The following is a 24,372-nucleotide window of genomic DNA, read 5'->3' as shown; positions in this document are numbered from 1 at the left end:
TATGAAGTCTCGTTCATAATAGTTACGAGATTTACACTACAAGGAAAGGAAAGCAATCAAAATCGTTCAAAATATATACATCTATCCATACAAAATTGGCAAGTTCATGATTGAGGACTGCTGAAAATTTGCAAAGAAATTAAATGACACTTCAAACTTTTCTTCATTTGATATTAGCTTGGTCTAGTGGCGTTTAATGCCAAAATTAATTCCAAATTTATTTGCTAAATTGACTAATTAGTTATAATCAACGCTATTTATATGTATCCATCACGTTTCTATTAGACATTTTTATATGTGTCTGATTTTAGTTTGGCATGAAGAGCATCCATAAAGAAATTGTAATGACCATTGCTACCTGCATTACATATTTCTCCAGTGTAACCATCATAGCAATGGCAAATAAAACTTCCCAAAGTGTTACTACATCTTCCGCGTCCGCTACAGATATTTGAACGACCCTTGCACTCATCCACGTCTGGAAAATGAAAGATAAGTTTCGATTGTGATAATAATAATTTGTAAATAATCTATGCGGTTTTACCTTATATAATTAATACAAATGTACATACCTTGCAAATGTCGTATAAGATTACAATGCACTTTCATCGTAAACAATATTTTGAACTTCACATTGTTTTGTTTCGCTTGAGATAGAAGGATAATTTAATAGACCCTCTTCCTCTTCCTACATTATCAAAAAATGGATTTACCCATACATAATATTAAACAAGTCAAAGAAAAGATAAAAATAGGAATAACACAAGATCAACTAAATGGTACAACTAGAAATGTTACACAAAATAATGCCAACTAACAATGAAATGTTTCTTAAATACATTTTTTTCTAGTATGACATGTTTGTCTCAACATGTGTTAATTCCAAACGTCATCGAGACCACTTTAGATATTCGCGTCGGTTTCTGAATATGGTTGCTTAGCTTCCTACTTCAAAGATATCATTATAAATCATTATGATCAAGGAATGATAATTATGTCAAAATAGTTAGCTCTAAATTTCTTCACTAATAACGTATAAGTCAAATAAGAGGGGATACCTTACATTTTCTCACATGAAGCCTATGTAATTGATTAAAGAACTAGCAGAAATGTTATCTTCCTTATCAACTGGTTTATATCAATTTAATTAATTGAAATTCATATGTCTATATTTTTACATATTTATACATCTGTAATTTAACCACGATGTATTTTCTTTAACCAGAAACTACTTCAAACTAACTCAAAAAGGTTTGCATAAAGACAAAATAATACCTGTTTCACAATTTGTTCCAGTGAAACCTCTATAGCATTCGCATCTGAAACTTCCTTGAGTATTATGGCATTTTCCGCTGTTGTTACAAAAACTGTTTCCATGTCTGCATTCATCTATGTCTGGAAAAACAAATATAAATACAGCTTCATGTTTTGTCTTCAAACTATATTTTATGTCTTATTCCTTGAGAGTGCTGTATACTTGTAAAGTATAAGTGGTAATTAATGTTATCCGTACAAATTAATATATTTTTGCATTTGGTGAATAAAGCTGCAAAGTTGCTTATTTGTAGTTCGACCCATACGTTCTAGACTTAATCCATGTCAGGATCGTTTCATGAGTACGTATTGCTTAACATCTTCTCCCAAAGTACTACACATTTCTATCTTTGTGGCAATATTAACATATGTTTTAGTACAAAGATATCATCATAAAGTGCTGGTCATGCGAATTTTTACTTTCTAATGACCACATAAACACATTCCAAATTGGAATTAATTCAGAATTCCGCTTGAATTCATCCGGATTACTCTATATTGATGCTCCTGCAGTCTTGTGATGTTTGTAATAATCTACAGGTATTCATTGCAATCATTATGATTAGGGTCGTATCCTAATCCTATTTAATTTTAAGTGTTGGTTCCAAAGGTTCAGCTGATATGTTCATATCGTTTTTGTCGGGGATTCTATCGGCAGACCTGTGTATCTGAAAATGCATAATTTACATGGTGTTATTATTACCTTCGTTAACGTCTGTAATATGAACTATCCATTTGTTTAACTTTGACGTTTTATAATAATTCTAGTCTTCAAATCCTACCCAACTTAGACAAAAGATTATGAAATGTCCATTTTCATTAATTATATATCCGTTAATGTCATCAAAATGAAGTCCTACTAGTGTAAACTTACATCAAAGATTTAACATTTTCTTGAACCAATTTTTATTAAAGAAAATATCGTCCCGTTGTCATGACCCTATAATAAAAAAGAACCAACCGAAATATATAAAAAAACAAATTTAGTAAAATGTAAAAAATAATTTAATTTTCTAGGTGATAAAATGGAGAATTTAAGAGGAACTTCTAGCATTGTGAATTAAATCCAAAGTCATGTTGACACTTCCAACCCACGTCGTAAAGAATGATCGTTCAGAATACATTCCGGTTCTTGCGAATACTGGTGTAATAAGCATTTCAACTTAATAATGTTTATTTTCTTTATTATTGTTAGCATGTTTATGATGTGTAATTTTATGGAGTTTTCTTTTGTAATCATATACGGTTTTATGTATTATCTAAAAATGATCCCAAACTATTGTGTAGGTCAAACAGTTATATCAGCACTTTGTAATTCCAATACAAATCGTAATTCATCTAAAATTACATACAGCATAACATTACATATTTCTGCAGATTGTAAACAAAATAAGAACATTAATAGGGATAGAAGGGAATAGTTGTTCACTTGTACCGTGTTATATATTCCTCACGATTTTGTCACGAAACTTATTCGCAAAACCTTCCCACCAATGGAAAATTAACATAAACTGTAACCAAGATCATTATCGAGGCTGAGTTTAGAAATGCAATCCGTTTGAGCAACCTATTGAAATCATCCCTATATAAAATATAATCTTCAATCATGGTCAAAATTTAGGTTTGCCACATGTTGCTTAGACGTGATATTAAATCACGATTGGATAAAAATGAAACACCCTGTATCGTGCTATACATATTTTATTTGTAATTTTTTTTGTCGTCTTTCATCCTTGATTAGATCTTGTGATCCAAGGTCAAGTCAATGTTGTACCTGGAAAGTAACGATATTCATAAACAGCATTCTGTATAACTATTATTTCCCCATGAGTAAAGATTATATTTTCTGATAATTATTAATTGTATAAGTGCTCACTTTAGTTTAATTTCAGTACAGTATTTCCAGAAAGTGGCAATTGCGACGCGAATAGTATTCATATCAGGATTATTCTTTCTTGTCTTAGCATCCGGAGCTCTGTTTGTGCTCATTTTTTAATTTTTTAATTTCTGTGGATTTATTTATTCAAATTATTATATCTATTCTTTTCAGTATACATATTTTCTTAATATGCCTTAAACATTTCTTTACTAAATATTGAATTGCGTTGCACAAGGGTAAGTTCACAACTTTTTAACGATAGATATCTTGCTTCCAATTAACAATACTTCCAATTTGTTTGCAAACGAAACGGAGTTTCTTCAATACGATTGATCTGAAATGTTTACCCATCAATAAATTCTGGGACTACATTCGGTTTTTATACTGTTTGCAATATAAACAAACATTGCAGACCCGTCATTTTGATACTACTGTTTCATCTTTAAACATTTTTATTCAGAAAATAATAATATATATTATACCCTTTTTATACTTTTTCAAATATTCTTCGATTGAAATGCATAGTTTACAATTTGGCGTTCGTCTGCTACACAGTCACGTAAAATGGCCGATTACGGTGATTTCGCCATTTTGTTCTGGGTGTTTTAACAATTAGATGACAAGGAGTTAACAGAAATAATATCAGCGATTGAAGCAGATGAAGATAGATTTAACGATAATGTGATGGATGTTACAAACGGTGAAAAGGAAACAGAACAACATAGACTAAAAATTCCCACACACATCACCCCATGACCTAAGTCACCCTAGCCATACACAACAAAAGCAATAATAGCGTGGGAACCGGACCAGCAAATTTTGAGGCCGCTGACGGATATAAACCAAGATTCGAGAAATTATCTGAGAAGAACTTAAAAGCTATTGAAATAAATCAATACTCAGAGGATTCGAAACGAAACACAAAATGGGCCATTTGCGTTTTCAATGTTCTTGTTTTATTTTTTATTTTAAATTTGCTTATTTAAGAAACGTGTGTGGGGGTTGGTGGTATGATAAATACTACCACATACACAAAAATAAAAACAAATATTTGTGAGACCATTATTCAAAGACTGAATAAAGTTTTCAAACAGTAAAACTATCATTTTCAACAATGTGACTTAACACATTTACAAAATGTATATAATAATCCATAAAGGTTATTGTTTTGCTAATTTAAATTATTTTGGATCTGTAGTCATTAATTCTTTCCATCACTCCAACACTCAACTATGCAACTCAACAAAACATATGGCCGGTTGTGCGAGCAACTCTACATTTTACAATTGCACATTCAGTTTAGCATAGATAACTGAAAGGGTCTTGTTAATTATTAGCGCTGATGAAAAAGATGTAACAAGTTATTCCTGTGTATGATACACTGAATTTCAAAATGAATGTTATCTTTCTATAAGAAAAGAAATTTGCTGACACCACGAGTAACCATTGCCTAAGATGTAAAGTACGAAGTTGTCGAATAAACGTAACTGCGGCAGTAGTTACATTTCATTTGACGTTAGATCGCTGAACGGGTCTTCACAAGCATTAACGCTGTTGAGAATGATATAAAATGTTATTCCTGCATACAACTGATTTAATTGTTATCTTTATGTTAGTAAGCAATAGCATCATCTTTTTCTTATTTCCATGTTGTTCATTGATAAAATGCAATGTCATTTCAGGTTTTGATTGGAAATTTAATCTATCACATTTGTTTGTTTTGTATCAGTTCTTATTATATAAGGTCATGGTCATCTGACGTAGCAGATGGGAATAATATTGAACAAGACTGTTGTAAACAAACTAAATCTGTTGAATCCATCGGTAGCCATTGCCCAGCATGTAAACTATGAAGTTTCCGAATAAACGTAACTGTGACAGTAGTCAGTATGTTCGTGTGATTCTGTACAGGCTATGTATTATGGGGCGATGTGAAGCGGCGAATGAAAGGAAAGTACGCGCAACTTAAATTAGAATGCATTGCAGATGGAATATATGGACTTGAAAAAAGAAAGAACGAAATTGGAATTATAAGTATTAAATGATCATGGTTGGGTAGTTATCGATGTGTAAATTTTATGTAATCACTCACAAACTTAACATTTGTGAGTGATGATGTAACATTTACACATTGAATAATACCCAACCAGTATCATTTGATCATATAATAGCTGAGTGCATGATGAATATAGTTGTTAGTTGTGACTGAGAGGACAATTATTAACTTTGAGATATGGGTATTGCATTTACAGACGTAGAAGAAAGGGCATGATTATTTGGTATGCACATTTAATCTGTATTATGTCTTGACTTTCGTCCATGTCTTCGGTTATATATTTTTAATATGCATTGTGTTAATAAATTTTATCCATATTTGAGTTTAGGAGTTTTTGTCTACCGGACTAATGTAGTATCTGAACGCATTATGTTATATAGCTAACAGTTGTATGTGATTGCAGATTATATATTAAGATTATTACTTGGAGGTAAACACGTTTACATCGATCCGATTCAATGACATGGCTAATATTCATGGGAAATATTAGCTCTTCCTGATTTTTTTACACGTTCTTTACTAATGTTTTGTAAGATATCTGATCTTGTTTAAAACATAAAGTATTCTGCAAATGAATTGATGGGGAAAATGACTTTCCACCTGTTGCTGTTATTATATTTTATTTTGCATAGAAGGTAATCATTGACAAAGTTACTCATTCCGTGTTTTAAGGGTTTTAATTCCATGATAAATATACTCTCGGGGCAGTCTTTACTCCCCTTCCAAGCTGTATTGGTGTCTTGTATTTACTAAATAGTAAAGAATGCCTTCTGCGGTTAATCTTCAGTCACAAATAACATTATATAGTGGCAGAGATAAAACCACACGATTGAAATTATCAGAGCTGCAAATGGCTTCATTTCAATTTACAAATCTGGACAAATTTTACTTTTCGAGACCTGAAACTTGTGAAACGTGATTTCAGCGCTTTGAACGCTTTCGTCAAACGTCTGGACCTAGTGAAAAAGAGGAAGAAATTTAAGTGAATACCTTGATTTATACCATGGGAAGTGAGGCTCATTACATTTTGTCTTCGATCAACCTGACAAAGGAAGATCAAAATAAGTGGAAGCCCGTTACTGACAGATTCGTGTGATATTTCATTCCAAAAAGGAATGCAATTTTTAAAAGGACAAAATTTAATCAAAGAAAACAGGAAGAGGGAGACAACATTGGGCAGTTTTGTTGCAGCTATATATGTGTTAGCTAATAGATGTAATTTCGGGACACTACATGATGAAATGATCAAAGATCGACTTGTACTTTGTCTGCGAGATTCAAAACTGTCGTAAAAATTGCAGTTAGATGCTAATCTAACTCTAGAGTCTGCCGTTAGTCAAGTCCGACAATATGAGGCTGTGAAAAAGCAACGAACAAACTATACGAGCATGTGCAGAACGAATGACTGAAATGGATGCAGTAAAATCGTCTTCACTTAAATATGGGAAACATAAGGTTCAGTTGATATTTTGATATCGTTTTTCTCGGGCATTCTAACGACATACGTGTGGTCTGAAGATTCATAATTCCATGACGTAAGTAGCACCTTCTTTAACGTCTGTAATATGAACAATTCATTTGTTTAGCTTTCACGTTATATAATAATTTTAGTTTTCAAGTGGTGGGTATTCATGTTTTAAGTTCAAACGGTCAGACTATTAAGTGAAAATAATATTCCAATCATATCCGACTTCGAAGATTATAAAATGTCCTGTAATAGATTATACATACGTTAATGCCCTCAAAATAAAGTCCGACTAGTTTAAACTTACATCCAAATTTTAACGACATTACGTTTAAAAAATTTTTATTAAAGTAAATATCGTCCCGTTGTTACGGTGGTACATATTTTTACTTGGGTCCGAGTCAAGGAAATGGGTAATATCCATGGGAGATACCTGTTCTTCCTGATGTTTTACACGTTCTTTACTAAATGTTTAGTAAGGGACCTGACCTTGTTTAGGACGTAAAATATTATGTAAATGAATTTTATGGGAACATTACTCTGCCCCTCTTGTTGTCATTATATGTTATTTTGTATATAAAGGTAGTCATAAACAAAGTTACTCATTCCATATCATCCTTCATTATTAGTGGGATCAATTTTATTTGTCCCAGGTTTGATTTGAGAGAATTAATTTATTTGAATTATTCACTGGAATTACAATGTGTTCATTGAGTTTAGGACTAAACCAATATTTTAGAATTATTTTGAACGTTTTCAAGGACGTTTTGGATTATATCATTGAAATACATGAGCATATTTTTACGGTAACACTAAGTCATATTATTCACATACAAACACATTCCAAATTGGAATTAATTCAGAATTCCGCTTTAATTCATTCCCATTACTCTATAGTGTTGCACTTGCACTATAAGCATTAGGACTATTTGAGATCAATTCTAAATAGTTTAAGTTCTTTCTAACGTCTAAATGTGCATTCAAGTTAAATAAGTTATTTGTTGAATTTGTTCTTTTACGTTCTTTTTATTATTTTGTTTAGGCTCATAAAGTAGTAAAAAATTGTACATTGTATCTATTCATCAATATAAATACGTAATGGCTATGTGACTAGCCGCTAATTGAGCGATGATACAGATATGCCACTGATACAAATAAAGACGTAAAATGCTTCGTTATTGCTAAGGTGTTGGGAGGGAGTTATGTCAGTGCACAATTTAAATAAGGTATTTTGTGGCTGATTCACGCACTATGCTGCCTAACATCATTTGCATTGTGAGAGTTAGGATCCTTTGTTTGATAACAGAAAAAAATATAGTTGCATAATGGGCATTTAGGGTACAGTGTTGCTTTTTCTCGGTATGACAGTAAAGGTGCAGGTGTCACGTATTCCATGCATTCGCCATGAAGGAATATTATTCGCCGATAATGGATTTGTAATCGAGTACTGAAGTATTATATTTTTTTTGGATCGGTTGAATGAGGATTGGACCTTTGTATTTGGAAAACGAAACTAAGAATTCGTGGTTGGTGAACTGTGAGGAATCACGTTAATATTGCACATTTTCAAAATATTATTCATATTTTATTTCAAACACTGTATTCATTTTCCAAATTGTTTGTGTGGAATATTTTGATATTGATAGAAATCCGATTGCCTTGCTAGGTTTCATATCATATTTCGTCTTAAAGGCTCTGATAGTTATTTTATTCTTGCGTAGGAAAGATGTGTCAAAGCGCTACTTTGAAGTCTTTTTCTGACTTATAAATGAATGAATGTCTACCAAATTAATATTGGCCTCATTTGCACATTGTAGCATTCCCTTAATGATTGCTATAATTGTACCTTAGGGTATGTTGCACAGCTATGAAGTCTCGTTCATACTAGTTACGAGAATTACACTTCAAGGAAAGGAAAGCAATCAAAATCGTCCAAAATATATATATCTATCCATACAAAAATGGCAAGTCCATGATTGCGGACTGCTGCAAATTTGCAAAGAAATTAAATGACACTTCAAACTTTTCTTCATTTGATATTACCTTGGTCTAGTGGCGTTTAATGTCATAAATTAATTTCAAATTTATTTGCTAAATTGACTAATTAGTTATGATCAACGCTATTTATATGTATCCATCAAGTTTCTATTAGAGATTTTTATATGTGTCTGATTTTAGTTTGGCATGAAGAGCATCCATAAAGAAAGTGTAATGACCATTGCTACCTTCATTACATATTTTTCCAGTGTAACCATCATAGCAATGGCAAATAAAACTTCCCAAAGTGTTACTACATCTTCCGCGTCCGCTACAGATATCTGAACGACCCTTGCACTCATCCACGTCTGGAAAATGAAAGATAAGTTTCGATTGTGATAATAATAATTTATAAATAATCTATGCGGTTTTACCTTATATAATTAATACAAATGTACATACCTTGCAAATTGTCGTATAAGATTAGCAATGCACTTTCATCGTAAACATTATTTTGAACTTCACATTAAGCGATATAATTGTTTGGTTTCACTTGAGATAGAAGGATAATTTAATAGACCCTCTTCCTCTTCCTACATTATCAAAAAATGGATTTACCCATACATAATATTAAACAAGTCAAAGAAAAGATAAAAATAGGAATAACACAAGGAGATCAACTAAATGGTAAAACTAGGAAATGTTACACAAAATAATGCCAACTAACAATGAAATGTTTCTTAAATACATTTGTTCTAGTATAACATGTTTGTCTCAACATGTGTTAATTCCAAACGTCATCGAGACCACTTTAGATATTCGCGTCGATTTCTGAGTATGGTTGCTGTAGCTTCCTACTTCAAAGATATCACTATAATCATTATGATCAAGGAATGATAATTATGTGAAAATAGTTAGCTCTAAATTTCTTCACTAATAACGTATAAGTCAAATGAGAGGGGATACCTTAAATTTTCTCACATGAAGCCTTTCTAATTGAATAAAGATCTAGACGAAATATTGTCTTCCTTATCAAATGGTTTATATGGATTTAATGAATTGAAATTCATATGTCTATATTTGTACATATTTATACGTCTGTAATTCATCCACTATGCATTTGCTTTAACCAGAAACTACTTCAGACTAACTAACATAGGTTTGCATGAAGACAAAATCATACCTGTTTCACAATTTGTTCCAGTGAAACCTCCATAGCAATCGCATCTGAAACTTCCTTGAGTATTATAGCATTTTCCGCTGTTGTTACAAAAACTGTTTCCACCTCTGCATTCATCTACGTCTGGAAGAACAAATATAAATGCAGCTTCATTTTCTGTCTTCAAACTATATTTTCTGTTTTATATCTTGAGAGTGCTGTATGCTTGTAAAGTATAAGTGGTAATTAATGTTATCCGTAGAAATTAATATATTTTTGCATTTGGTGAATAAAGCTGCTAAGTTGCTTATTTGCACTTCGACCCGTATGTTCAAGACTTAATCTATGTCAGGATCGTCATATGAGTAGGTCTTCCTGGACATCGTGTCCCAAAATACCATACATTTCTATCTTTGTGGCAATATTAACATATGCTTTAGTACAAAGATATCATCATGAAGTGCTGGTCATGCGAATTTCTACTTTCTAATGACCACACATAACCACATTCCAAACTCGAATTGATTCAGAATTCCGTTTGAATTCTTTCGGATTACTCTATAGTGTTGCACTTGCACAAATGTGATGTTAACAATAATCTACAGGTAAGAATTTCAATTAGTATGATTAGGGTCGTATCCTAGTCCTATTTCATTTTAGGTATTGGTTCCAAAAGGCTGATCTGATATGTTCATACCCTTTTTGTCGGTTATTCTAACGACGTACGTGTGCATCTGAAAATGCATAATTTACATGGTTTTAGTATTACCTTCGTTAACGTCTGTAATATGAACTATACATTTGTTTAACTGTGACGTTAGAATATAATTCAAGTCCTCAAATCATACAACTTCGAAGATTATAAAATGTCTATTTATAGATTATATATCCGTTAATGTCATCAAAATGAAGTTCTACTACTGTAAACTTACATCAAAGATTTAACATTTTGTTGAACCAATTTTTGTCATAGAAAATATCGTCCCGCTGTTATGACCCTATTATAAGAAAACAACTAACCAAAATTAAAAGAAAACAACAAATTTAGTAAACTGTAAAAAATAATTTAATTATCTAAGTGATAAAATGGAGAATTTAAGAGGAACTTCAATAATATTGTGAGCAAAATCCAAAGTAATCATGAAACTTCTATCGCACGTCCAAAAGAATGATCGTTCAGAATAAGTTCCAAGTCTTGCAACTGCTGATGTAATAAGCATTTCAAGTTAAGAATGTTTACTTCCTATATTATTGTTAGCATGTTTATGATGTGTAATTTTATGGAGTTTTCTTTTGTAATCGTATACGGTTTTATGTATTATCTAAAAATGATCCCAAACTATTGTTTAGGTCAAGCAGTTATATCAGCACTTTGCAATTCCAATACAGATCGCGATGCATCTCAAATTACATACAGCATGACATTAAATATTTCTGCAGAGTGAAAACAAAATAAGAACATTAATAGTGATAGAAGGGAATAATTGTTCACTTGTACCGCGTTATATATTCCTCACGATTTTGTCACGAATCTTATTAGCAAAACCTTCCCACCAATGGAAAGTTAACATAAACTGTAACCAAGATCATTATCGAGCCTCAGTTTAGAAATGCAGTCCGTCTGAGCAACGTATTGAAAGCATCACTATATTGAAATATAATCTTCAATCGTGGGCAAAATTTAGCTATGCCATATGTTGCTTAGACGTGATCATTAAATCAACACGATTGGATAAAATGAAACACTCTATATCGTGCTATGCATATTTTATTTGTAATTTTTTGTCGTCTTTCATCCTTGATTAGATTTTGTGATCCATGATCAAGTCAATTGTGTACATGGCAAGTGACAAATTTCATAAACAGCATTCTGTATAGCGAATATTTCTCTATGAGTAAAAATTATATTTTCAGATAATTATTAATTGTACAAGTGCTTACGTTACTTTAATGTCACGGTACAGTATTTCCAGAAAGTGGCAATTGCGATCTAAGTCAACGAGAGGAGTGCAGAATCTTATTCATATTAAGATTATTATTTATTGTCTTAGCATCCTGATCTCAGTTTGTGCTCACTTTTTAATTTTTTAATTTCTGTGGATTTATTTATTCAAATTATTATATCTATTCTTTTCGGTATACATATTTTCCTAATATGCCTTAAACATTCCTTTACTAACTGGGGTATTGAATTGCGTTGCACAAGGGTAAGTTCACAACTTTTTAACGATAGATATCGTACTTCCAATTAACAATACTTCCAATTTGTTTACAAATGAAACGGATTTTCTGCAATACGATCGATCTGAAATGTTTACCCATCAATAAATTCTGGGACTACTTTCGGTTTTTATAATGCTTAGAATATGAACAAAACATTGCAGACCCATCATTGTGGTACTACTGTTTCATCTTTTAACATTTTTATTCAGAAAATAATAATATATATTAAACCCTTTGCATAGTTTTTCAAATATTCTTCGATTGAAATGCATAGTTTACAATTTGGCGTTCGTCTACTATATAGTCACGTAAAATGGCCGATTACGGTGATTTTTCAATTTTCTGCGGAGTGTTTGAACAATTTTATGACAAGGAATTAACATAAATAATATCAGCGATTGAAGCAGATGAAGATAGATTTGACGATAATGTGATGGATGTTACAAACGCTGAAAATGAAACAGAACAACAGAGACTAAAAATTCCCACATTCATCACCCCATAACCTAAGTCACCCTAGCCATACACAACAAAAACATTAACAGCGTGGGAACCGGACCAGCAAATTTTGAGGCCGCTGAGGGATATAAACCAAGATTCGAGAAATTATCTGAGAAGAACTTAAAAGCTATTGAAATAAATCAATACTCGGAGTCTTCGAAACGAAACTAAAAATGGGGCATTGGCGTTTTCAATGTTCTTTTTTTATTTTTTTTATTTTAAATTTGCTTATTTAAGAAACGTGTGTGGGTGTTGGTGGTATGTTAAATACTACCACATACACAAAAATAAAAACAAATATTTATGAGACCATTAATCAAAGACTGAATAAAGTTTATAAATAGTAAAACTATCATTTTCAAGAATGTGACTGAACACATTTACAAAATGTATATAATAATCCATAAATGTGATTGTTTTGCTACTTTAAATTATTTTAAATGTGTAGTCATTAATTCTTTCCAGCACTCCAACATTGAACTATGCAACTGAACAAAACATATGGCCGGTTGTGCGAGCAACTCTACATTTTACAATTGCACATTCAATTTCACATAGATAACTAAAAGGGTCTCATTAAGTATTAGCGCTGATGTAAAAGATGTAACATGTTATTCCTGTTTATGAGATACTGAAATTAAAATGTTATTTTTTTATAAGAAAAGAAATTTGCTGGTACCTCGGGTAACCATTGCCTAAGATGTAAAGTACGAAGTTGTCGAATAAACGTAACTGCGACAGTAGTTATATTTCATTTGACATTAGATCGCTGAACGGGCTTTCACAAGCATTGACGCTGTTGAGAATGATATAAAATATTATTCCTGTATACAATTGATATAATTGTTATCTTTATGTTAGTAAGTGATAGCATCATCTTTTTCTTATTTCCGTGTTGTTCATTGATAAAATGCAATGTCATTTCAGGTTTGATTGGAAATTTAATATAGCACATTTGTTTGTTTCGTATCAGCTCTTATTATATAAGGTCATGGTCATCTGACGTAACAGATGGGACTAATATTGAACAAGACTGTTGTAAATAAACTAAATATGTTGAAACTATCGGTAGCCGTTGCATAAGATGTAAAGTATGAAGTTTCTGAATAAACGTAACTGTGACAGTAGTCAGTATGTTCGTGTGATTCTGTACAGGCTATGTATTATGGGGCGATGTGAAGCGGCGAATGAAAGGAAAGTAAGCGCAACTTAAATTGGAATGCATTGCTGATGGAATATATAGATTTGAAAAAAGAAAAAAAGAAATTGGAATTGTATTAAATGATCATGGTTAGGTATTTATCGATATGTAAATTTTATGTAATCACTCACAAAGTTAACATTTGTGAGTGATGATGTAACATTTACACATCGATAAACACCCAACCATGATCATTTGATCAAATAATAGCTGAGTGCATGATGAATATAGTTGTTAGTTGTCACTGAGATGACAATTATTAACTTTGAGATATGGGTATTGCATTTACAGACGTAGAAGAAAGGGCATGATTATATGGTATGCACATTTAATCTGTATTATGTCTTTGCGTTCGTCCATGTCTTTGGTTATGTATTTCTAATTTGTATTGTGTTAATCAATTTTATCCATATTTGAGTTTAGGAGTTTTTGACTACTGGACGAATGTCGTTTCTGGACGCATTATGTTATATAGCTAACAGTTGTATGTGATTGCAGATTATATATTAAGATTATAACTTGGAGGTAAACATGTTTACTTGGATCCGAGTCAATGACATGGCTAATATTCATGGGAAATATTAGCTCTTCCTGATTTTTTTGCACGTTCTTTACTACTGTTTTGTAAGATATCTGATGTTTTTTTAAAACGTAAAGTATTCTGCAAATGAATTGATGTGGAAAATTACTTTCCACCTGTTGCTGTTATTATATTTTATTTTCATAGAAAGGTAATCATTGACAAAGTTACTCATTCCGTGTTTTCAGGGTTTTAGTTCCATGGGAAATATACTCTCGGGGCAGTCTTTACTCCCCTTCCAAGCTTTATTGGTGTCTTGTATTTACTAAATAGTATAGAATACCTTCTGCAGTTATTCTTCAATAACAAATAACATTATATAGTGGCAGCGGTAAAACCAGAGGATTGAAATTATCAGAGTTGCAAATGGCTTCATTTCAATTTACAAATCCGGACAAATGTTCCTTTTCGAGACCTGAAACTTGTGAAAAGTGGTTTCAGCGCCTTGAACGCTTTCGTCAAGCGTCTGGACTTAGTGAAAAAGAGGAAGAAATTCAAGTGAATATCTTGATTTATACCATGGGAAGTGAGGCTGATTACATTTTGTTTTTCTTCTACCTGACAAAGGAAGATCAAAATAAGTGGAAGCCCGTTACTGACAGATTCGTGTGATATTTCATTCGAAAGAGGAATGTAATTTTTGAATGGGCCAAATTTAATCAAAGAAAACAGGAAGAGGGAGAAACATTGGGCAATTTTATTACAGCTATCTATGTGTTAGCAGATAGATGTAATTTCGGGACACTACATGATGAAATGATCAGAGATCGACCTGTAGTTGGACTGCGAGATTCAAAACTGTCGTAAAAATTGCATTTCGATGCTAATCTAACTCTAGAGTCTGCCGTTAGTCAAGCTTGACAATATGAGGCTGTGAAAAAACAGCGAACAAACTATACGAGCACGTGGAGAACGAATGACTGAAATGGATGCAGTAAAATCGTCTTCACTTAAATATGGGAAACATAAACATAGAATCGTAAATATTCAACAAAATAATGTCAGCAGAAAATGATGCATCAGATGTGGAAAGAAAGTTAATCATTCTCGAGACCAATGTCTAGCAAAAGAAGCAGAATTCCACAAGGGTAAGAAAAGAGGACACTATGCAAAATGCTGTCTGTCAAAATCGGCAGTTCGCACAATAAAATCGAGAGCGGAACCTGGATTTCTAGGGACTATTATTACAAAGAAGGGTCAGTCGTGGATAACGCTTGTGAGATTGAACAACACTTCACTTTTATTCAAGACTGATAGTGCAGCTGATGTGACTGTAAATTCTGAGAGGGATTAACGAAATCTCGGAGACCAAAAACTATCAAAGTTTGATCGATAAATGTATGGACCTGTAAACTCTGAACTTAAAGTGCTGGGAAAATTTACATGTGGACTGGAATCAAACGATGCGTTTAGTGTACAAAACATATTTGTTGTAAAGCGACTGAATCATGCACTCTTGGGCAGGCCCGCGATTCAGGCACTCAAGATTATTGAACAGGTAAATATATCCATAGTAAATGCTACAGATAAAAGCTCACAAAATTCAAACAAAGTTCACGGTAAATCCATAAATTTAGATAGGGATTACCGCGAGAAATATCTAAATTTGTTTAAAGATCTAGCGAAAATAAAAAGGTTATATAACATAACTTTGGACAAAAATGCCAAACCTTATGCCCTATCTACCCCAAGAAAGGGTCCTATCCCTTTATTGAATATAATTCAAGAGGAGGTGGATAGAAAGGAAAAAATGGGTGTTATTTCAAAAGTAGATGAGCCCACTGAATGGTGCGCGGCAATGGTTGTCGTTCCGAAACCAAACGGTACGGTAAGAATTTGCGTTGATCTACCTAACCTGAATGATTAGGTTAAAAGAGAGAACCACCCACTACTATCAGTTGAAGATTCCCTTGCAAAACTAGCAGGTGTAAAGTTTTTCACCAAACTTGATGCAAACTCAGGCTTTTGGCAGATAAACCTGTCAGAAGATTCACGCCGCCTTAGAACTTTCATTACTCATTTTGGTAGGTTTTGTTTGAATCACCTTCCATTCGGAATCAGTTCCGCGCCTGAATTTCGTTTAGAAAAAGATGTCAGAAACTCTGGAGCGACATGACGGAACACTCTGTCACATAGACGATGTTCTTGTTTTTGGTAAAAGGCAAAAACAGCATGACGAAAGACTAGAAATGGTCATGAAATTAATTCAAAGGGCCGGCGTCACTTTGAATGCTGAAAAGTGTGAATTTTCGAGACGATCCATTAGGTTTCTTGGGCAAGTTGTTGACGAAAATGGTTGCCGACCTGATCCGAACTAAGTAAAAGCTATAACTGAAATGAAAACACCAAATGGCCTAATAGGAGAAACTTAATTCCTATGCCTACTACAGAGACTATGATAGTGACTGTATCAAACCCTGATACATAGACTGACTAAGATGAAAGCAAAGCAGTGCCAACCAGTCAAAACGGATATTTCAAACCTTCGGCAAGATTGTCAAAACCACCTGAGAGACTAAACTTCTAAACGTGAAGCTGATATAGCTTGTTTAGAAATGTGGTCAATAGATCATGTTTCGTTTAAATGTAAACTTCTAAGGAAGGGATATGTTGTGTAAGCCTTAATTTAATTAGTTTTGAAATATCACTTGACAGTAAAAGTAATTAAATATTCCACACAAACAGCTGGTTTATGTTATACATTCACTAGGGTTTAAGTTCCATGAGAAACATACCCTCAGGGCAGTCTTTACTCCCCGTTCCAATCTGTATTGATGTCTTGTATTTAATAAATAGTATAGAACGCGTTCTGCAGTTATTCTTCAATAACAAATAACATTACAGTATCATCAGTCTTAATGGGATCAATTTAGTTTTCCCGGTTTTAATTTGAGAGGATTTATTTATTTGAAATATTTACTGTACTTACAATGTGCTCTTTGACTGTATGACTAAAGCAATGTTTTAGATTTATTTTGAACGCATTCAAGGACGTTTTGGATTATGCCATTTAAATATGGCAGCACTATTATTAAATCAATATTATATCAGATTGTTTGCAGATAAACACATTCTAAATTGGAATTAATTCGGAATTCCGCTAGAATTCATTCGGAGTACCTGTATAGTGTTGTACTTCCGCTACAGCTATTATGACTATTTGAGATTAATTCAGAATAGAGGAAGTTCTTCTTAAAGTTTAAATTTTCATTTAAGATAAGTAAGTTATTTCTTGAATTTGTTCTTGATTGCTCTTTGTGTTATTTAGCTTAAGCCCATAAAGTAGTAACAAAATATACATTGTGCGGATTGCTTCTTATGGCATCGTAATGTCTATGCGACCAGTTTATAATTTAACGATGATACAAATATGCCACTGATAAGAGAAGATGGAAGATACTTCATTACTGCTAAGGTATGGGGTGGTAGTTAAGTCAGTGCAAAATAAAATAATGTATTTTCTGGCTGATTCATCAACCATATTTTCTAACATGATCTGCACTGTGGGAGTTAGGATCCGTTGTTTGATAAAAGAAAAAAAAATATAGTTGCATTGTGGGCATTAAGGTTTATGTATTGCTTTGCTTCGGTACGACAATAATGGTGATGGTGTGATGTATGCTAGGCATTTGCTTTTGAAGAGTTCATTTTCGCTTCTAATGGATTTCTAAACGAGTATTGAAGTATTATTCTTTTCTCGAATTGGTTGGGTGACGATTGGACCATTGGATTTGGAAAAGAAAACGAAGATTTAGTGTTGGGTGAACTGTGTAGAATATTACAATTTTGTTCATTTTCAAAGAAACACAAATATTTTATTTCAAACAAAATATTCTTTATTCTATACATTTGGTTTTTGGAACATTTTTATACTGATAGGAACCCGAAGCATTATGAAATTATAAAACTACTGCATTTACCAGTGCAACGTCCAAGAGGTCCGTTCCATAATCCAGACTCAAGGCAACGCAGAAGTGTGTCTCCAGATGATTGGTATCCGTTAGCACATGTCATCAAAACTGTCGAATTGAATGCCTTTCTCATCTCCTCAATCCCATTTTCATATCTTAGATTGCCATTAGTTGGTGTCACCAGATCCATGCACTGTATTGCTGAAATTGTGTTACGGAAATATTCAATGAAATGAACTCTGTGCCACGAATATTATATTCCTATGTGTTCCATATGATACATGGTTGAGACATTGACAATTGTGCACATAATTTTCAAAAGTGGTGGGTATTCGTGTTTTCTGTTCAAACGGTCAGGCTGTTAAGTACGTTTAAGATAAATATTCCAATCACATCCGACTTCGAAGAATATAAAATGTCCAGTACTACATTATATATCCGTTAATGCTCTCAAAACAAAGTCCGACTAGTGTAAACTTGCATTAAAGTTTTAGCAACATTTCGTTTAAAAAATATTTATTAAAGAAAATATCGTCCGGTTGTTATGGTAGTAACCATTTCTACTTGGATTGAGTCAAGGAAATGGATAATATCCATGGGAGATACCTGCTCTTCCTGATGTTTTACACGTTCTTTATTAAATGTTTAGTAAGGGACCTGACCTTGTTTAGGATGTAAAATATTCTGCAAATGAATTTTATGGGAACATTACTCTCTCCCTCTTGCTGTCATTATGTTTTATTTTGTATATAAAGGTAGTCATAAACAAAGTTACTCGTTCCATATCGTCTCATCATTATTAGTGGGATCATTTTAAATTGTCCCAGTTTTAATTTGATAGTATTTTGTATTTAATTTTTTTAATGTAATTACAATGTGCTACTTGATTTTAGGACTAAACCAATATTTAGATTTATTTTGAACGTTTTCAATGACGTTTTGGATTATGCCATGAACATATTTTTACGTCAACACTATGTCATATTATTCGGACATAAACACATCCCAAATTGGAATTAATTCTTTCGGAGTACTATATAGTTTGCACGTGCACGATAACTATTTGGGCTATTTGAGATTGATTCTGAATAGTGTAATTTCTTTTTAAAGTTTAAATTTGCATTCAAGTTAAATAAGTTATTTGTTGAATTTGTTCGTTTTCTTTCATTTTATTATTTAGTTTAAGCCCATAATTTAGTATCAAATTGAACATTGTATTTATTTCTTAATATGTCTTCGTAACGTCTTTGTGACCAGCCTCTCATTTAGCGATGATCCATATACGCCACTGATACAAATGAAGACTCAAAATACTTCGTTACTGTTAAGGTGTGGGGTGGGAGATTTGTCAGTGCAAAATTTAAATAAGGTATTTTGCGGCTGATTCACACACCATACCATCTAAAATCATGTCCATTGTGTGAGGTAGGATCCTTTGTTTGATAAAAGAAAAAAAATATAGTTGCATTGTGGGCATTTATGGTACAGTGTTGCTTTTTCTCGTTATGATAGTAAATGTGCTGGTGTCCCGTATTCCATGCATTTGGTATGAAGGAATAATTTTCGCTTCTAATGGGTTTGTACTGAAGTATTATACTTTTTATTGGATCGGTTGGATGAGGACTGGACCGTTGTATTTGGAAAACGAAACTAAGAATTCGTGGTTGGTGAACTGTGTGGAATCACGTTAATATTGTACATTTTCAAAATATTATAAATATTTTATTTCAAACACAGTATTCGTTTTCGATATTGAGAGGAATCCGTTTGTCTTGCTAGGTTTCATATCAAACTTCGTGTTAAGGGCTCTGATAGTTATTTTATTCTTAAGTAGGAAAGATGTGTAAAGTGCTTCTTTGAGGTCTTTTTCTGATTTATAAATGAATGAATGTCTTCAAAAATTTATATTGGCCTCATTTACACGTTTGTAGCATTCCCTTAACAATTCATATAATTGTTCTTTAGAATACATTGAACAGCTATGAATTCTCGTTCATACTAGTTACGAAAATTACACTTCACGGAAAGCAAAGCAATCAAAATCGTTCAAAAGGTTTGCATCTATCCATACAAAATTGGCAAGTCCATGTTTGCCGACTGCTGCACATTTGCAAAAGAAATTAAATGACACTTCAAACTTTTCTGCATTTGATGTTACCTTGGTCTGGTGGCGTTTAATGTCATAAATCAATTCCAAATTTATTTGCTAAATAGACTAAATAGTTATCAACGCTATTTAGATGTATCCATCAGGTTACTATTAATCATATTTATATATCTGATTTTAGTTTGACAGGAAGAGCATCCATTAAGTAAGTATAATAACCATTGCTATTTGTGTCAAATAGTACATAATCCATCATGTTTGTCTTCTCTGATATTTTATACATTTATGTGGTTTTACCTTAGATAAATATTACAAATTTACGTACCTTGCCAATGTCGTGTAAGACTAGCAATGCAGTTTCATAAACATTATATTGAACTTTACATTAAGCGATATAATTGTTTTTCTTTTCACTTTCAGATAGAAGAGTAATTTAATTGACCTTCTTTCTCTTCCTACATTATAAAATACATGGATTACCCGTTCATAATATTAAACAAGTTAAAGAAATGATAAAAATAGGAATAGCACGAGGAGATCAACTAAATTTTAAAACTAGGAAATATTACACAAAATAATGCAAAGTAACAGTGAAATGTTTCGTAAATATATTAGTTCTAGTATGACACATTTGTCTCAGTATTTTAAAAGTCCAAAAGTCATCGAAACCACTTTAGATATAGTGGTAGGTTTCTGAGCATGGTTGATTTAGCTTACTACTTCAAAGATATCACTTCTAACCCAATATAGTCAAGGAATGTTATTTATGTGAAAAAATGTAGCTCTAAACGTCTTCACTAATAACGTATAAGTCAAATAAGAGGTGGTACCTTAAATTCTTTCACATGAACCCTTTGTAATTGATTATAATTTACTAACGATCTAGAATACATGGTGTTTTCCTTATCAAATGGTTTATATCGATTTAATTAATTACAATTCATATATCTATATGTTTATATATTTATACGTCTGTAATACAACAGAGATGTATTTTCTTTAACCAGAAAATACTTCAAACTAACTCAGATAGGTTTGTATGAAAACAAAATAACACCTGTTTCACAATGTTTTCCAGTGAAACCTCCATAGCAATCGCAGCTGAAATTTCCTTGAGTATTATAGCATTTTCCGTTGTTGTTACAAAAACTGTTTCCACCTCTGCATTCATCTACGTCTGGAAGAACAAATATAAATGCAGCTTCATTTTAGCATAAGCTGACAAATGTTAAAAACCTTCAGTAATTAAAAACTAAATTGTTTAGCGTTATTATTCAGATGGACGTTTGAATGTTTCTTATTTTAACCTCTGATAACCCATGTCCCATCTTTTTTAAGAGAGTGATGCCACAAAATATGGGCAATGTAGTTGAGCACAGACGTTGCTCAGTGACATGACACCTCAGCTTAGTATAATAGGTGTACATGAGAGACAATGATTGAAGACATTATGCTAAAGGACTTTTACATTTCATACCATTATATCATAATATAATACAAGTTTGTAACTTAAAATCATACGGCATCTTGATCGTCCTTAATATGGATTGTAAGTACCTATTTTTTAACAACTGAGTCATCATTCCGATGTTAGCTCTAATTAGCTTTTTGGAGTATATATTGAGGAGATAACGTGGATTGAGCTGTGGTCTTCGCTTGACCAATGAAACACGTGGTTACTTGAATAAACTGTTATGGAAATTGGTCATATATTTTCTTATCTCTTGTATCCATTTCAGTTATATGTATAAAAAAGTGTCGAAACACAACATCGAAAGTTGAGGTAAGCGGCCTATTTATGACGATAATGTGAGGTTTGTCACAGGAGGAAAAGGGATATAATATGTTGAGGGAAAACACCAAAAGCGATAGTGTTTTAATTCAAAGATACCAATGGGTTAATCAATGGATCTAGACTGAACTCCAGAACCCATCCAATATCTTAGTATTTTTGAGAGAAGAATTTTTGTATGATATTGAGCTATAACTTTGCTTATCTCTTCAATTATGTGTTATGCGAACATCTGAATGTTCGCAAATGGTTATGTAAAATACAGTATTTGGCTAATTGGGACGAAAGTGTAAGGCTAGTCTTTGCGCATCAAATAAAAACATCAATTGTAATATTTAAATTTGGCTGACATTAACGTTTATATTTTTCTCACACAAATTAGCAATATATAAATCATAGATATTATCATAAACTGAATAACATATATTTTGTGATTTTGTTGGTTGACATCTATCCTGCTCGTTCGCTCTTCTATAATATTTTGTTCAATTGTTCGGTAAGTACGACTAAGTATTGACATTTGCGGCCAGTTTATCTCCAACTCTTTTGCACGAGCTGTTATTATCGTCAACTAACATTTAGCTGACTTAGTCATATTTTTGTTGTTGTTGATGTTTATATAAATTGAATCACACATATATTGTGCTTTTTTGGTTGTCATCCGTCCTTCTGGCTAGCTCTGCTGTAATATTTTGTCCTTTTGTTTGGTAACTAAGTATTGACATTAGCCGCCAGTTTATCTCCAACGTTTTTGCACCAGCTGTATTACCGTCAACTAACATTTAAATGCCCTAGTCATTTTGTATTTTTCTAGATTTTTAAGTCTTGTTGTTGATATTGGAGATTCATTGGCTGCGTACTGTAACACCTAGATATTTCAGTTTTATCTATGTCCGTCTCTAAGGTAGTTATCACACTGCTTACCTACATCAATGTTTTGGGTATGACTGCATTTATCTCATTAAACGTTTGCAAAACGTATACTGCTCTGGGAGGCAGTAATTAATATCTCAATAAATACATTTTGAACATCTGCAATCTTCACGATCACTGACGTCATTCTGCAGTTCTGTCATGATTATTTTATGCTTTTGTTTGTAGAATATTGTCTTGTCAATTTACTCTCCTCTTGGTTTGTACCTATCCTTCAAAACATGTGCGTTTCTTTTGGACGTGTACATTTCGAAATAATTATTTTACCAACTGGAATAGAATGTTCAATAACATCTGCTATATGTGTAATTCGTTGGTTGTTTAGGTTTCAGTTATTTTATTTTGTTTCATATAATGCAACATCTCAAATGTCTAACCAGAGTTTATAATTCTATCATAAACTGTCATAGAAAAGTATGCTCATATCATACTTTGAAACGCATTTTGCATGTTATATTTATCACATATGTTTATCACTAATACATAATTTTGAGGGAACCCTTTAAAAACACAAAACAGAACAAGGCGGCTTTCACTGCACTAAATGCGACACTGAAAAATAATTTGCCTGAGCTTACTACTGTGGAAATTTATCGCGTTGATTTCTCCACTTATAATGCCGATATTCAAAGCATGCACGTTTCCATTTTGGACATGTTGGTATGTGGTATTTACGGCATATGATTCAACATTATAGTGAAAACATTTAAATGAGAACGAATCTTTCAAATATGTCCCGTTACGTTGCAATAATTACTGGTGTCATATGTTTGTCTAATAAAGAACTTGACTTTAAAGCTTGAACCGTTCACAAAATGTTTCCGAATAAATAGTTGCTTTTAGAGATGGTTAGTTATTGAATTCTACCAACTAGTATTTGAAATTTGTTATATAGTCTGCCATATAAGTACAATGAATGATAATACCTTTAAAATGTGGTTTTGAACACCCAACAATAATAAAGTTTGACTATTTTAGCATCAGTCATTCCATCTCTCATTGATCGCAGACATTTCAGTGCCACACAATCCGCCATGAATTTATATGGTGTGTGTGTGTGACTTAGATTTTAACGTAGCTTTAACAATTTTTCAGTCATATCGCCACGACATCTGCAGTGTGGCAGTTTATAGTGATGTCTAGCATTGGGGCATCATGCCGCAGACATGTAGCATGATGTCCCACCCAGTCACATTATCCTGTTAGTACCATTTTTGAAAGTCTTTGGCATGACTCGGCCAGGTATCGAACCCACGACCTCCCGCTCCTGAGGC

At 32.6% G+C, this 24,372-nt stretch overlaps 1 protein-coding gene across 1 annotated transcript in view; it reads right to left on the bottom strand.

The window, feature by feature from the left end:
• LOC149807743 (uncharacterized) overlaps positions 1–24,372 on the bottom strand; it is a 145,845-nt gene that overhangs the window by 80,733 nt on the left and 40,740 nt on the right. Inside the window, exons 5-8 of the mRNA XM_089969957.1 lie at positions 21,431–21,550; positions 18,276–18,467; positions 9,875–9,994; positions 8,940–9,059 (exon numbers count right to left, since the gene is read on the bottom strand). Of these exons, the coding sequence (XP_089826083.1) occupies positions 8,940–9,059; positions 9,875–9,994; positions 18,276–18,467; positions 21,431–21,550 (552 nt within the window). The remainder of the gene's footprint in view (positions 1–8,939; positions 9,060–9,874; positions 9,995–18,275; positions 18,468–21,430; positions 21,551–24,372) is intronic.

The sequence above is a fragment of the Sinohyriopsis cumingii genome, chromosome 1 (assembly GCF_028554795.1).
Source record: "Sinohyriopsis cumingii isolate HCF-2022 chromosome 1, ASM2855479v2, whole genome shotgun sequence".
Classification (NCBI taxonomy): Eukaryota; Metazoa; Mollusca; class Bivalvia; order Unionida; family Unionidae; genus Sinohyriopsis; species Sinohyriopsis cumingii.
This window is presented reverse-complemented; position numbering and strand designations above follow the sequence as displayed.